Source organism: Scyliorhinus canicula, chromosome 6 (assembly GCF_902713615.1).
Source record: "Scyliorhinus canicula chromosome 6, sScyCan1.1, whole genome shotgun sequence".
In the NCBI taxonomy this organism is placed as follows: domain Eukaryota; kingdom Metazoa; phylum Chordata; class Chondrichthyes; order Carcharhiniformes; family Scyliorhinidae; genus Scyliorhinus; species Scyliorhinus canicula.
The window spans coordinates 109,132,220-109,148,951 of record NC_052151.1 but is presented as its reverse complement, the minus strand read 5'-3'; the positions used below and the strand labels follow the sequence as shown (position 1 = coordinate 109,148,951).

At 49.0% G+C, this 16,732-nt stretch overlaps 1 protein-coding gene across 2 annotated transcripts in view; it reads left to right on the top strand.

Moving 5' to 3' along the window:
- Positions 1-16,732, top strand: part of LOC119967386 (adhesion G protein-coupled receptor F5-like) — a 157,695-nt gene that overhangs the window by 61,815 nt on the left and 79,148 nt on the right. For both annotated transcript variants that reach the window (XM_038799884.1, XM_038799885.1), the window contains exon 5: positions 6,742-7,140. In XM_038799884.1, coding sequence (XP_038655812.1) covers positions 6,742-7,140 — 399 coding nt within the window. The remainder of the gene's footprint in view (positions 1-6,741; positions 7,141-16,732) is intronic.

Below are 16,732 nucleotides of genomic sequence, written 5' to 3'. Positions count from 1 at the left end.
CCGCCCGGTGATCGAGGAACAGCCCTGTTATTGGGGAAATTCAAATCAATCGATTGGGAAGAGACCCAATTGATTGCAGGTTTAGAGAGGGTCCGCCCAGAAGGAAGCGAAGCCCCTGGGACCTATAAAAGTCAGGTCCCAGGACTGATTCGTTCTTCTTGACCAGCCGGCCCTCCCAGCAAAACACCTTTGCAGCAGAAGACCTTGAGAAGGAGAGGCCTGGTCAGCAGCCGCCATCAAGTAAGTGTCATACAACGCACGCTACGAGAGTAGACACTCCTGACCCCTTTAGTCCACACCAACTGGAAGCCTGCGGATCCAGGACAGAGTAAGAGGCCATTGTTCCCTGATCCGGCAGTTCCCTTATTCCAGATAAGTATTGGTCTGTTAGTGGTAGGAATAGCCTAGTCTTTTAGTTTTATATGCATAAGTAGTAGATAACTGTATTATAATAAACGTGTCTTGTTTGAACTTACTAACTGGTGTATTGAGTTATTGGTCTGAACTTGAACTTGAATCTTGTGGCGGTATCTTAACAATACCTGACGACTCTAGAGCTAAGGAATAAAACAGAGCCAAATTGAGTGTAAAACACACTCATCCAGAACGAGCAACAAGGTACAGCATGTAATTAAAAAGGCAAATGGAATGTTAGCGTTTATTGCAAAAGGACTGGAGTATCAAAGTAGAGAAGTGTTGTTGCAATTGTATAGGGTGTTGGTGAGACCACATCTGGAGTATTGTGTCCAGTTTTAGTCTCCTTATTTGAGGAAGGATGTGGTGGCACAGGAGGCAGTTCAGAGGAGGTTCACCGGATTGACTCTCGGAATGAAAGGTTGACGTGTGAGGAGAGATTAAACAGTTTGGGCTTATACTCGCTGGGGTTTAGAAGGATGAGAGGGAATCTGATCAAGGTATATAAAATACTAAAAGGGATTGAAAAAGTAGACCAAATGTTCCCTCTTGTTTGGCAATCTAGGATGAGAGGCCACAGATACAGGTTCAGAGGCAGTAGATTTAAAGCTGAGGTGAGGAGGAACTACTTTTTGCAGAGGGTGGTGAATTTGAGGAACTCGCTGCACAATAGTGCGGTGGAATGTGAGTCATTAAGTGGTTGCAAAAAGGAAGTAGATATATTTCTAATTTTTAAAAAATGGGTTGAAAAGATATGGAGAACAGGAAGGGAGGTGGATTCGAGACCAGGAAGAGGTCAGCCATGATATGGTTGAATGGCGGGCTCAAGAGGCTGAATTTTCGACTTCTGCTCCTAATTCCTATGTTCCTGGAATTTTGAGCCTCTTTGCCAAAAAAAGAGTGGGCAGAGTTTACGCTGTCACTCTGGTGGGACAAGGCTTCATTTTGTCAGGAACCAGCTCCAACGAGATCAGGGCGCTATTTTTAAAGGGAGTCCCGATCAGCGATGAAACTTAACGGCTCGCAGCCCACATCACGGATGTATCAGAGGCTCCCTCCCAACTCAGGCATACATTGATGGCAACCCTTACCTCCTCTCTCCCGATATTCATCACCGGCGAACCCTAACCCCCTGCAATGATCCTCGGTGGCATCACCCCCTCAGTGTCCACTTTTACTTTCCCCCGCTCAATGGGGCTCCCACTAGGACCTTGGCACTGTGCAATCTGCCAGTGCCAACCTGTGCGAGGGGGCAGTGTCAGGACAGTGCCCGAGCATGTCTCTCTCACCCCCGGAGGCTTACTTACCTCTGCACCCAAAGGGAGTCCCTTGACTGTCTCATGTCTGACTAAACCTGTTGCAAACCTTGTCAAAGAGACTTCATGTGGCAAGGTGTGAATATTTAGTGACGTGGGATCATTTGAAGGGGAGAGGGGTGCTAATAATAAGTAAACTCATTCAAATATAGATATTTTTAATATTTTATTCAAGGAATTTTCATATAAACAAACAAAAGCAGAAGAAAAATCATACACCGTTAGAAATAACCAACACCTACTCCCTCTGCTCCCCCAATATAGCCCCCTTCTCCCATCTTGCCTTCTCCGTTTTATTCCCGTTACACCCTGTGATGTTAGGTAGACTATCTATATAATATGAGTAGTTCATCATCACTGGATTGGATTAGATTGGATTTGTTTATTGTCATGTGTACCGAGGTACAGTGAAAAGTATTTTTCTGCGAGCAGCTCAACAGATCATTAAATACATGGGAAGAAAAGGGAATAAAAGAAAATACATAATAGGGAAACACAAGATATACAATGTAACTATATAAGCACTGGCATTGGATGAAGCGTACAGAATGTAGTGTTAATGAGGTCAATCCATAAGAGGGTCATTTAGAAGTCTGGTGACAGCGGGGAAGAAGCTGTTTTTGAGTCTGTTCGTGCGTGTTCTCAGACTTCTGTATCTCCTGCCTGATGGAAGAAGTTGGAAGCGTGAGTAAGCCATGTGGGACGGGTCTTTGATTATGCTGCCCGCTTTCCCCAGGCAGCGGGAGGTGTAGATAGAGTTAATGGATGGGAGGCAGGTTCGTGTGATGGACTGGGCGATGGTCACGACTCTCTAAAGTGTCTTGCGGTCCTGGGTCGAGCAGTTGCCATACCAGGCTGTGATGCAGCCAGATCGGATGCTTTCTATGGTGCATCTGTAAAAGTTGGTAAGGGTTAATCTGGACATGCCAAATTTCCTCATGTGTATTATAAATTATATGTTTAGCCTTGTAGTTCTACCATCCAGCCAGCAGGTGGGGTGAGTACAGAGTCTCAGGACCCGGATGCACCATATGTTCCTTCAGAAGGGGTTGGTAAGGAGTTGATAGCAATCGTAGATTAGAGCAGCTCTGTTGTATCTTAGTGTAAGTTAGTGATAGACATTTAAGGGCAGCATGGTAGCACAGTGTGTAGCACTATTGCTTCACAGCTCCAGGGGCCCAGGTTCAATTCCTGACTTGGGTCACTGTCTGTGTGCAGTCTGCACATTCTCCCCATGTCTGCGTGGATTTCCGCCAGGGTCTCCGGTTTCTTCCCACAGTCCAAAGATGTGCAGGTTAGGTGGATTGACCATTCTAAATTGCCCTTAGTGTCCAAAAAATATGTTAAGTGGGGCTTACTGGGTTACGGGGACAGGGGAAATATATGGGCTTCAGTAGGATGCTCTTTGCAAGGGCCGGTGCAGACTTGATGGGCCGATTGGCCTCTTTCTGCACTGTAAATTTTAAGTCCCGAAAGATATGGGGCTCGATTCTCCGCTCCCACGCCGGGTGGGAGAATCGCGGGAAGGCTGCTCTGGCACCCTCCGCGATTCTCCCACCCCCCCAAAAAAACACGACACGCCGCTCGGAGAATCGCCGCTTGCCGTTTGTCCCGGCGACCGCCGATTCTCCAGCCCGGATGGGCCAAGTGGCCTGCCGTTCACGAGCTGTTCACGCCGGCGGCAACCACACCTGGTCGCTGCCGTCATCAACATGGCACCAAATGCTCATTTGTGGCTTGTGGGGGGCAGAGAGGGGAGTGAGCACCACGACCGTGCTCGGGAGGGGACTGGCCCACGATCGGTGCCCACCGATCGTCGGGCCGGCATCTCAATGGGACGCACTCTTTCCCCTCCGCCGTCCCGCAAGATCAAGCTGCCACGTCTTGCGGTACAGCGGAGTGGAAGACGGCAACCGTGCATGCGCGGCTGACGTCATTAGGCGTGTCGGCCGCGTCATTCTTGGCGCGCCGGGCCTTGACGGCAGCGACAAGGCCCAGTGGCCGAGATTCAAGGCACAGCCCTCCTAGCCCCCCGGCGGGGGGAGAATAGGGGGCCAGGAGCGGCCTCCAACGCCGTCGTGAACAGCTCACTTTGTATGTGCAAGCTCTTGGTCCCCAAGAAGCTTCAGACGAGAGAAAAGTAAGGCTCCCAATGACAGTGGCCGGTGCCCAAGAAATTGATCGTATGATACCTTTCCGTTCGCTTCGAAGGAAGACAAGAAGAGCTATTCAAAAATAATCGAGCAATTTGACAACTATTGCCATCCGCAAAAGAACAAAACCTTTGAGCGCTATGTATTCAGGATGAGACTGAAAAGATTGGGCGAAACATTTGACTGTTTTTTGAAGGATTTTAGTCTCACCATGCAGTCCTGCAATTTTGCACACCTCTATGATTCATTGATTAAAGACTAAATTGTGTACAGTCTACAATGTGATAAATTACGCGAACAATTACTGAGGGAAAACTATTTATAACTAGCAGATGGCATCAAAATCTGCAAGGCCAGTGAGATTGTACAAAAGCAAATCACTGAGATCCAGACACAAGAAAGTGGCGGGAAAAAACATGGCACGACCGTCGGCACCTTTGCGAGTTGCAGCGGGATCAGAAACATGGTCCAGGCGGTGACTATTTTGAGAAATTTTCAGAGAATGCCATTTTGTGGCGGAGGTGCGGCAGAACGCACAGTTTAAGAAAATGCCCTGCATTCGGCAAAACCTGTGCCAGATGTGCCAGAAAAAAACATTTTGCCCAGCAATGCTTGGCAACTGCAATAACACAACAACCTGAGAATATTTACGGGATAACCAAAGCTAAAAAAATTAGTGATTTGTCAATTATGCAACTGAACAGGCAAGCTGAGTCTAATGATGCACCTGGAAAGTTATTTTTTCGTGGACATGATCAATAGAGGCACTGAACAACGAAACACAGAAATAGAAGAAGAAATAGCAAACCACTTGGATAATTGGACGATTCCGCTCATAATTAATCGAACCAGCATAAACATCAAACAGGACACAGATGCCAGAGCGAATTTAATCAATGAAGCAGACCTGCAGAAAATCTGGATTCCATCACGAGTAGAAGATAACGATTGCAATCCCGCCGACTGCCACAGCGCACCAATCGAGACGCTGGGAATGTGTAACCTGCAAGTCGAGATGAATGCACAATTATTCACAGTTAAATTTGCAATTGTGGAAGCAGACAATCGATCATGACTAGATCGCTTGCAAATCTGTCCCCGATAAACAAATCGCTCAATGCCTGCTTGTCACCACCCCCAGAACCTTGCATCCAGCCCCCGCCTGCCGCAAACCTATGGTTGTCACAGATCAGTGCTCACACCAAGGCACCCTTCAATCCCAAATGCTGCCTCCACTGCTCCCACACCTTTAAGGCCAACACCACCACTGAGCTCACGGAGTGTCTGGCCGGCAAGAATGGCAGAGGCGCTAATAACAACGTCCTTAAGCTTGTTCCCCAATAAAATTTGCTTCCATCCACCCCCATGTTGACCCCTCCCCCATGACCCACATCCTGATAATGGTGATGTACGCCGGCCAGTAACAGTTCATCATGTTCGGCAACACCAGCATCCACCCTCCTCACTCCCACTCCTGAAGAGCCCTCCTGACCGGAGGAGGTTGTACACTTTTTTCCGGCACTGCTGGCTGGTCCAAATGGTGTTGCCCATGGCGATGATGACCTCTGCCACCTGTGCCCATGCCCAGAATGGAGGTGGTTGACAGCCTCCTTCCCACCCCAGGGTACAGGGTTGTCCGACTCTCCTCCATGGCGTGGGGGGTGGGGGTAGGGGTGGTGTGGGGGGTGGGGGTAGGGGTGGTGTGGGGGGTGGGGGGTAAGGGTGGCAGAGTCTGCAACCAACACGGCTGGAATAGATGTGAATGCCTTGTTTTTGTTAAATGGCGAGTATATTGTGCTGCGTGCCTATCTGAGAGAGAGAGAGAAAAACATTTGCTGCACTCTTGGTGATCCTCATTATTTATTACTCCAAATGTTTGAACTTAATTATGCCATCTTGCAGAACCTTGAGTTCCCCCCCCCCACCCCTCCCCCCCCACCCTCAACAACCCCACCCCTACCCCGACCACCCACCCCTACCCCCAGGCACGCGATGTAAGTGATTTCACTCTCTCTCTTCACAAACCCTCCCCCCAACCCACCGGCACTCGAGGCAAGTGATTTGGCTCTCTCTCTTCCCAACACCCCCCACCCCCAACAACACCCCCTACCCCTACCTCTACCCCCTACCCCTATCACCCCTCCCCCTACCCACCCCCTACCCCTCCTACCCCTACCACTACCCCCTACCCCCCACCACCCCCTACCCCCCTACCTCTACCCCCCTACCCCTACCCCTCCTACCCCCCACTACCCCCCTACCCCCCACCCCTACCCCTAGCCCCTTACCTCTCCCCCTACCTCCCCCCGACCCGGACGCTCGCTCAAATGTAGCCTGGTCCCGTCTGAGGCCTCCCCTTCCCTCTCATCGGCCTGCCCCTGACCATGGCAACCGTAGACGTGTGTATCCCGAATGGCTGGGACCATGTTAGATCCACGGCGTCAGGACTTTGGTCGGTCGGGAGTGGAGAATAGCGGAGCTGGCCTTTGGCAATGTCCGCAGGTAGGGTATATGCAGCGTAGCATACTCTCCGATCACTCCGCTTTTTGGGGGCTGGAGAATCGAGGAACCTGCGCCGGTCCGGATTCCATGCACGGAAATGGATTCTCCACCCCGGCGCCGGACGCGTGCTTCTGCAGGGCTGCTTCTCTGAGTTCAAGCAGCATCACACAATGCTATTAGTATTGCCCGAACAGACTACCTCATTGAAATCAATGAAGAAACCCATGAGAGCTGTTGTCTGCTGCTGGGGAATCAATGTACACAGTGCAGCACACTTGAATTAGCACAACACAAACTAATTTCTCCCCTGGAGAATACTGCCAATGTTTTAATGACCTTTTCATTTGTTCTCCTAGTTTGTCAACATGTGAACAATGAAACTCAGTGCACGTGTGATGGTGGATTTATTTGGAATTCAACATTTTGTAGTAAATACCAGTCTTGCAGTGTGAATATAACAGAAGACCGAAGCTGTGACTGTATCAGGAATGAGCCAACAGAAGGGACATACTGTGACCTCCCAACTGTGTCAACAACCCCCACAACTACACAAAGAATGACAACACCTACCACGCTGTCAACAACATCCACACAAAGTACTGTACCTACAACAACACCGACAACAACATCTACCACGTTGTCAACAACACCCACACAAAGTACTGTACCTACAACAACACCAACAACAAAGTCGACCACGAGGTCAACAACAACCACAACTGTGTCAACATCATTGACCACACAAGATAACAGAGGTAAATTGAACAATGTTTATTCTTTCCCCAGCCCCCAAAAAGCGGAGTAATCGGAGAGTATGCTACGCTGCATATACCCTATCTGCGGCCATTGCCAAATGCCCGCCCTGCTATTCTCCAATCCCGACCGACCAAAGTCCTGAAGGCGTGGATCTAACATGGTCCCAGCCATTCGGGATACTCACGTCTACGGTCGCCATGGTCGGGGGCAGTACACTTGTAGATATGAACTAATTGCTATCTAGTTGAGATTATTTTAAAGAAATAACAATAATATTACTGAGCTGTGTACCAAGTCTATATTCATTTATTTGCAGAAGAAATGTTTAAAACTAACTTATAGACCTAGATTTTCACAGATACGGAGACGCAACAGTTTATTCAAAATGATGCTGGGAACATGGATCCAGAAGACCCGTCCCCATCACCTACAGATCCTATTTTCCTTCGTAGGGGAATGGGGGCGGGACATGCCTGACAAATGGGGGGAACAGAAACTTGTGGGTTGATTTAATTAATTGCTCAGTTCAAACCAACCAAATTTTTGGTGGGGCAAGGGCCTTAGCCTGTAGTATGAAAGTTGCAATTGTTTTAGAGTAAAAGTAAACATTCGTAAAGGATGAATAAAGTCTGAGGAGCTGTCAATCCGCCAAGTTATTTAAATCAATACTCTTTGAATATTGAAAATAAACAGGCTGTCTAGCTCTGTATGATGAAAAAAATTCCATGCTCGCAGTTTCAATACATGCTTAATGTTGATTATGTATTTTGCTAAGAGGTGAGATTTTCATTCAGGAGTGACGGGATTTCTTTGGAGTTGGCCTGGTGACTATTACGATCCCAGCCCAGACCCCAACAGTGGCGGGCAGAATACTTCGCCCCAGGGGTGATTGCACAAAGAAATAGGAATTTGGTATTTTGAAACAAAACTATTATTAACACAATATTAAACTCTTTAACATCACACCCAAAAATAACTTACAATTATCCCTTAAACAACACTACTCAATATAGTAAATATAATATCCTTAATTACTATCTCCATTCCCAGTTAAACAACCAGAAAAGAAAAAAAAACATACAGCTCTCAATCCTTCCCATATCCCAATGGCACAGAGTAATACTTGCTTTCCAGAACAGATTTGGCTCCTGTTAGAACCCTTCTGACTCTGGCTAAATATCTTCAAAAGCTTCTCCCTTGTCTTGAGACAAGTCTGTACTGTTTTTAATACTATTACTCTAGTTTAACTATCCTACCCCTGTGAGAGCAAAGAACTTTACCTGTGGCCTAAAGGGTAAGCCAAATCAGGACTCAATACAAAAAGCTTTCTCAAAATGTCTGAATACATTAGCACCACCCAGCAATGACATCATCTCCCCAAACTGAAAACAAATTAACTTCCCAGGCTGAAAATACCTTAACTCCCAGGGACCTGCCCCCCAGTTAAGCAACATTTCATTAGTGCAGGATTTTTACTCCGGTCAATTTCACCTGTCTCAGAAAAACTTTCTGGTCTTGCATAACAAGATTATTTTTTTAAAAGGCTACTGCAGTTAAACACACTCTAACCCTAGGCTATTAACCCTTAAATTGCCAAATGTTGATAATCCAATATTTCTAAAATCCTGCGTTTGTCAACTGTGACCCTGGAATGAATGTGGCGAATGTTAGTTGCATAGACAAGTTGGGCACAAGTCCAGTCTTGGTGCACCCGCATTGCATCAATGTTTTTTATAAACGGACAGATAAGCAGTAAACAGCACTCCAGCCCTCCCCTTTTACACCCCCTCACACACAAACAAACTCTCCATACCCCACTCTGCTCCACATCCACTCCTTATCATCCTACATATCCTACATGTCAATCTCTGCCCACACCTATAGCCCCTTGTACACTCTATTCCAGCCTAAGTCCCATCAAAAGCCATGGCCCCTCATAGCTGCTATTCCAACTTGGGGCAAGTCATGCCAACCCATGCCCCAACCAAGAACCCATTGCCCTTATAAACTACTATTCCATCTCAGTTTCCATAATAGGCAGACCTCAAAATTCATGCTGAGATTAAATGAAGTTCCATGGTCTATTTCAGCCATAATTTTAACTTTCATTCAGAAATACATTCATTCAATACATTATCTTTTATGGCACCAAAGTTTTTATTCATTTGCATAATAAATATTTTTAAAAAGCATTGGAAAGTGATCACAGTAGCGTGGTTATGCTACTGTTCCAAGTAGCATAACCACGCTACTGTGACATGGATGGTTGTCATGTCACACTAATGCTGTAATGTTAACCTAATACTAACGCCAAATATTAAAGTGAAATAGCACGTAACCATTTCTCTTTTAACACTCCAGGCAGTTTTTTCAAATAATTAAAGGGTAGGCGTTATAAATTCCATAACAACTTGACAGCTCCTTTAAATGGTTCTTCTTGACACTTTTGAGAGTTGCTTTTGAGAGCACCTCTTGAGAGTTTATTTTGACACTGTTGACAAATTGACAATGAGCTTCACAGTTCCAATTAGTTTATGCGCTTTTTACACACATTCATGCCTACTTTTTGGAATCCCAAATGGGACCTGACCTTGCCCATTGGGCACCTGACCTCACTTCAAGACAGGGTGGGGGAACCTTTTTCGTACCAAGGGCCATTCTCACTGAGGCATGATCAGTTGTGGGCCGCACATACAAAAAACAATTTTTTAGAGTGAGAATACAGAAACATTCAACTTTGTTTTAATGCAATGGCTGAGATTGATTTTCCTTAATGCGTATCACGGCTTCTATGTCTCAATTGCAGCACTCCTGACTACACCTCAATGTTTTACTTGCTTTCCTTCCATGTTCTCCATCTGTCACTCGCTCTCCCTTTCTCATTCTGTCTTTTTGTCTCTCTCCTTTTCCATTTGTCTCTTTCTCTCCTTTCCAAATCTACCGCTTCGTTGACCGTGAGTGTGTGCTGAGATGGGTGAAGAAGGAGAGGAGCAGCAAGTGGGAGAATGCAGAGATCAGGATTTGTCAGGATTGGAGTGCGGAGGTGGCGAAGGGAAGGGCTGGTTTTAATCAGACGAAGGCAGTGCTTCACAAGAAGGGGGTGAAGTTTGGCCTGTTACAGTCGGCTCGCCTCTGGGTCACTTATAAAGATCGCCAGCTTTACTTCGATTCCCCGGAGGAGGCCTAGGCCTTTGTCCAGGCAGAGAAGTTGGACTCGAACTGAGGACTGGGGGGCTGGGGACTGATGTACATAGTCTAGAGGCTTTGTCCTCCTTGGTATCCTTTTGTTTTTCTGGTTGTGTTTGATGATGCCGTTTTGGTTTTCTGCTTTTTCGCTTTTTGGGGCTGATATTTATTTATTTGGGTGCTTTCTTGTTTTTTCACTGGTGGAGGGCTGGGGAGCTGGGTCACATGCCCTTCTTTTTCCCGCGTGTTGGGTCGGGGGAAGGGGGGGGGATCTGAGATGGAAGCGCGGGCTTTCTTCCTGCACTGGAGGAGCAGTAGGTGGGACTGGCATTGGGTGGGGGGAGTGGTGGTTGTGTTACACCGGGGGGGTCGTGAGGGTGATGGGAGCAGCCGGGGTCAGCAGGAGTCGGCTGACTTACGGAAGTACGATGGAAGGGATTACGCAGCTAGGGGGGGGGCCCTAGCTTGGGGGGGGGGGGGGGGGTGGTACCAAGTTGCTGCTGCAGGGGCCGAAGGGGAACTGCTGGTGATGGGGGGGGGGGGGGGGGGTTGGGAGGGGGGGGTGCCACCGTGGGGAACGTGCCTGGGGGGTTCTGCGGGCACGTGGTGAGCCAAGGGAGAGCTATGGCTGACCGGCGCAGAGGGAGGAGGAAGACCCTCCCAGATTCGGCTGGTCACATGGAACGTGAGGGGGCTGAATGGACCGGTGAAGCGGTCCCGGGTCTTGGCGCATTTGAAGGGGCTGAGAGCGGATGTGGCTATGCTCCAGGAGACGCACCTTAAGGTGGCGGATCAGGTGAGGCTGAGAAGAGTCTGGGTTGGATAGGTGTTTCACTTGGGGCTAGATGCGAAGAACCGAGGGGTGGCGATTTTAGTTGGCAAGAGCTTGTCGTTCGTGGCGGCGAGTGTGGTGGCGGACAGCAGTGGTAGATACGTGATGATGAGTGGTAGGCTTCAAGGCGAGCGGGTGGTTATGATTAATGTGTATGCCACCAACTGGGACGAAGCGCGTTTCATGCGGCAAATGAGGAGCCGGATTCTGGACCTGGAGACGGGGGACTTGATCTTGGGAGGGGATTTTAATACTGTGTTGGATCCAGCTCTGGATCGTTCGAGGTCTAAGACGGGTAAGAGGCCGGCGGCGGCCTCAGTGCTGAGGGGGTTCATGAATCCTTGGAGGTTTTTGAGGCCGGGAGGTAGGGAGTTTTACTTTTTCTCCCATGTCCACAAGGCTTATTCCCGGATTGATTTTTTTGTCCTCAGCAGGGCACTCATCCCGAGAGTGGTGGGGGCAGAGTATTCGGCGATAGTCATATCTGACCACGCTCCGCATTCGGTGGACTTGGAGCTGGGGGAGGGGAAGTATCAGCGCCCGCTGTGGAGGTTAGATGTGGGGCTTCTGTCAGAGGAGGAAGTATGTAGGCGGGTCCGTAGGTGCATAGAGGGGTATTTGGAAGCTAATGACAATGGGGAGGTGCAAGTTGGGGTGGTCTGGGAACCGCTGAAGCCAGTGGTTAGAGGGGAGGTGATATCTATTCGTGTGCACAAGGAGAGGGGAGAGAGGGTTGAGAGGGAGAGGTTGGTGGAAGAAATGGTAAGGGTGGACAGGAGGTATGCGGATGTCCCAGAAGAGGGGCTTTTGTGGAAGCGTCGCAGTCTCCAAGCGGAGTTCGATATACTGACCATCCAGAAGGCGGAGGCGCAGTGGAGGAGGGCGCAGGGGGCGGTATATGAGTACGGGGAGAAGGCAAGCCGGATGCTGGCCCACCAGCCCCGGAAGCGGGAGGCAGCGAGAGAGATAGGGGGAGTCACAGATGCAGGAGGGAACCTGGTGCAGAGTGGTAGGGACATTAATGGGGTGTTCAGATCCTTTTACGAGGGGCTGTACCGGTCGGTGCCCCCTAGGGAGGTGGGCGGGGTGGACCGCTTTCTGGATAAGTTGGAGTTCCCAAGAGTGGAGGAGGAGCGGGTGGAGGGTCTGGGGGTCCCAATCGAGTTGGAGGAGCTGATGGAGGCGCTGGGGAGCATGCAGATAGGGAAAGCATCGGGACCTGACAGGTTCCCGGTGGAGTTTTATTAGAAGTTCTCAGACCTGCTGGGCCCCATTGCTAGTAAGGACCCTGAATGAGGCGAGGGAGGAGCGAGCTTTGCCCCTGATGATGTCTAGAGCAATAATCTCACTGATCCTGAAGCGGGATAATGACACCCTCCAGTGTGGGTCTTACAGGCCAATTTCGCTCCTCAATGTGGATGCAAAGTTGTTGACTAAGATACTGTCCATGAGGGTGGAAGATGTGGTCCCGATGGTTATCCATGAGGACCAAACGGGGTTTGTGAAGGGGAAGCAGCTGAATGTTAAGGTGCGGCGGCTCCTTAATGTCATGATGATGGCGTCGGCGGATGGGGAGGCGGAAATAGTAGCACGATGGATGCGGAGAAAGCTTTTGAAAGGATGGAGTGGAGCTACCTGTGGGAAGTGTTGAGGAGATTTGGGTTTGGTGAGGAATTCATTAGCTGGGTGAGGCTGCTGTATAGTTCCCCGGTAGCGAGCGTGGTGACGAATGGGAGGAGGTCGGAGGACTTTTGGCTGTCCTGGGGGACAAGGTAGGGGTGCCCCTTGTCTCCCCTGCTCTTGAACCCCCTGGCCATGGCGCTGAGGGATTCGAAGAACTGGAGGGGGATTGTGTGTGTGTGTGGGGGTGGGGGGGGTGGGGGGGGGGGAAGCACCGGTTGTCGCTATACGCGGATGATTTACTGTTGTACATCGCGGATCAGGTGGGGGGGAGGGTGGGGGGGAGGGGAGGGGGGGATGCCAGAGGTGTTGAGGATACTTGGGGAGTTTGGGGACTTTTTGGGCTATAAGCTCAACGTGGGGAAGAGTGAGCTGTTTGTGCTGCACCTGGGGGACCAGGAGAGGGAGATAGGGGAGCTCCCGTTGAAGAGGGCGGAGAGGAGCCTTAGGTATCTTTGTGTCCAGATAGTTAGGAGCTGGGGGGCCCTGCATAGGCTAAACGTTTCGAGGCTGGTGGAACAGACGGAGGAGGAGTTTAGAAGGTGGGATGCACTGCCACTCTCTTTGGCGAGCAGGGTCCAGTCAGTTAAGATGACGGTGCTCCCTAGGTTTTTGTTTCTCTTCCAGTGCCTCCCCATCTTGATTCCGAAGGCTTTTTTTAAGAGGGTTAATAAGAGTATTCTGGGGTTCGTGTGGGCGCGGAAGGCCCCGTGAGTGAGGAGGGTATTCCTGGAGCGAGGCAGGGAGGTAGGTGGTTTGGCATTGCCCAACCTGTGTGGGTACTACTGGGCTGCGAATGTGGCAATGATTCGTAGGTGGGGGATGGAGGGGGAGGGTACCGCATGGAAGAGGTTGGAGGTGCCGTCCTGTGTGGGCACGGGTTTGGAGGCACTGGTGACGGCACTGCTCCCACTCCCCCCGGCCAGTAGTGGTGGCTTCCCTCAAAATTTGGGGGCAGTGAAGGCCTCAGTTTGGGCCCCGATACGGGGCAACCACCGGTTTGCACCAGGGAAAATAGATGGTGGGTTTTTGAGTTGGCATAGGGCAGGCATCGGGCAGATGGGGGACCTTTTCCTCGACGGGAAGATTGCGACTTTAGAGGAGTTGGAGGGGAAATGGGGTCTCCCCTCGGGAATACTTTCAGGTATATGCAGATTAGGGCATTTGTTAAGCGGCAGGTGGCGGAGTTTCCACTATTGCCGCCAAGGGGGGTGCAGGATAGGGTGCTCTCGGGCTCGTGGGTCGGTGAGGGTAGGATCACGGCAATTTATCAGGTGATACAGGAGGAGGAGGCCTGTGTGGAAGAGCTGAAAGCAAAGTGGGAGGAGGAGCTAGGGGAGGAGATCGACGAGGGGACATGGGCGGACGCCCTGGGGAGGGTGAACTCGTCCTCTTCTTGCGCACGGCTCAGCTTAATTCAGCTGAAGGTGCTGCATAGGGCGCACATGACTGGGGCCAGGCTGAGCCGGTTCTTTGGGGGTGAGGACAGGTGTGGGAGGTGTTCGGGAGGCCCGGCAAACCACACCCACATGTTCTGGGCGTGTCTGGCGTTGGAGGGGTTCTGGAAGGGGATGGCGGGGACCTTGTCCAAGGTGGTCGGTTCCAGGGTGGAACCGGGCTGGGGGCTCGCTATCTTTGGGGTAGCATCGGAGTTGGGAGTGCAGGAGGCGAGAGAGGCCGGTATCCTGGCCTTTGCGTCTCTAGTAGCCCGGCGTAGGATTCTTTTGCAGTGGAGGGACACGAAGCCCCCGAGCCTGGAATCCTGGATTAACGACATGGCCAGGTTCATCAAACTGGAGAGGGTCAAGTTTGCCCTGAGGGGACCAGTACAAGGGTTCTTCCGGCGGTGGCAGCCATTTCTCGATTTCCTGGTGGAGTGTTAGAGGGTGGTCAATCTGAGGAGCAACCCGGGGGGGAGGGGAAGGGGGGGGTGGGTTATGGGTCTGTTAAGGGAGTTTGTTTTTGCGACTATATGTTTGCTATTTGCTTTTTTGTTATTAATTTATTGCTTTGTATTGGGGGGGGGGGTACTTTCTGTCTATTCCTATGCCTTGTTTATTTTATTGTTGGGAGAAAATTTGTTGTTGAAAAATTTGAATGAAAATTCTTATTTTTTTAAACTATGGAGAACAAAGTTGCTCATACCATTCCTTATGCTAATTTTGCTCCTTGTCTGAATATATCTAAATTTATACAAACATCAATGTTTGCAGACTAGATTCTTTAAAAAAAAAGATTTTCTATTCTTACGACCAAATTGAATAACCTCCACATTGTAATCCATCTGCCAACTTGTTGCCCACTCACTTGACCTGTTGATACATCTTTACAGCCCCTCTGTGACCTCATCACAGCTTACCTTTCCACCTTTATTTGTACTGTCAGCAAACTTAGATACATTATACTCTATCTCTTTATTGAAGTCATTAACACAGATTGGATATATCTGAGGCCCCCTCACTAATACTTGCAGCTCTCCACTCGTAAAAGGTTGAGTGCCTCATTAATGCCTTTTTCTACTTCCTTTACCTTAACCAATCCTCTATTGATGGGAATATTTTACGCCCAACTTCATGACCTTATGTCTTAACATTTTGCTGGAACCTCATTGAATGGATTTGGGAAAACCCTATATACTACATCTATTGTTTCCCCTTTGTTTGTCTTACTAATTATATCCTCAAAAAACTGTAATGAATTTGTCAAATATGGTTTCTCCTTCATAAAACCATGTTGAATTTATCTGATCATACTGTGATTTTCTACGTTTATTGTTAAGATTTTGCACTTGTCTGATGTCATGCTAACTCGCCTGTAATTCCTGGATTCTCTCTCCCTCCTTTCTTGCACAACGGCGTTACATTTACTAACTTCCAATTTTCTGGGACTGTTCAGGAATCTAGAGATTGCAGTAGAATCATTGCCAGCATGTCCACCATTACTGCAGTAAAATCGTTTAGGATCCTACTATGTAGGAAAGCAGGAAAATATAATGCACAAAGTTTCACCCTAATTGGAGTGGATATGCACATCAACCCCGACAAACCTAGGGGACATGAGTGAAGCCTACAGCTCAATTTCAGTCCTGATATTGGAAAAACACTACAGGTGCCCTTTACATCAAAACATCCTGGGGAGAAGTGAGATGGATGGTGGCCAAATTTTGTAACATCAACATCTGGGTGCTGTGCTCCCTGTGCATTTTCTTTAAAGGAGTTAGAGCCATCGAATCATGTTTATATAGATGTTTACAGCATGGAAACATGCCCATCAGCCCAGTTGGTCCATGCCGCCCAGTTTCTATCACTAAGCCAGTCCCACTTGCCTGCATTTGGCCCATATCCCTCTATACCCACCCTGCCCATGTAACTAACTGCTTTTTAAAGGACAAAATTGTACCCGCCTCTACCACTGCCTCTGGCAGCCCATTCCAGATGCTCACCACCCTCTGTGAACAAATTTCCTCTCTGGTCTCTTCTGTATCTGTCTCCTCTCACCTTAAATCTATGCCCTCTAGTTCTAGACTCCTCTACCTTTGGGACAAAATGTCGATTATCTTCATTATCAATGCTCCTCATTATTTCATAGACCTCTATAAGTTCACCCCTAAGCCTACTACGCTCCAGAGAAAAAAGTCCCAGCCTATTCAGCCTCTCGTTATAACTCGGACCATCAAGTCCTGGTAGCATTCTCGTAAATCTCCTGCACTCTTTCTAGATTAACAATATCCTTCCTGTAATAGGGTGACCTGAACTGAACACAGTATCCCATGTGTGGTCTTACCAAACTCTTGTACAACTTGAACAAGATGTTCCACCTCCTGTATTCAATATTCTGACCAATAAACCGAGCCTGCTGAATGCCTTCTTCACCACCCTATCCACCTGCGACTT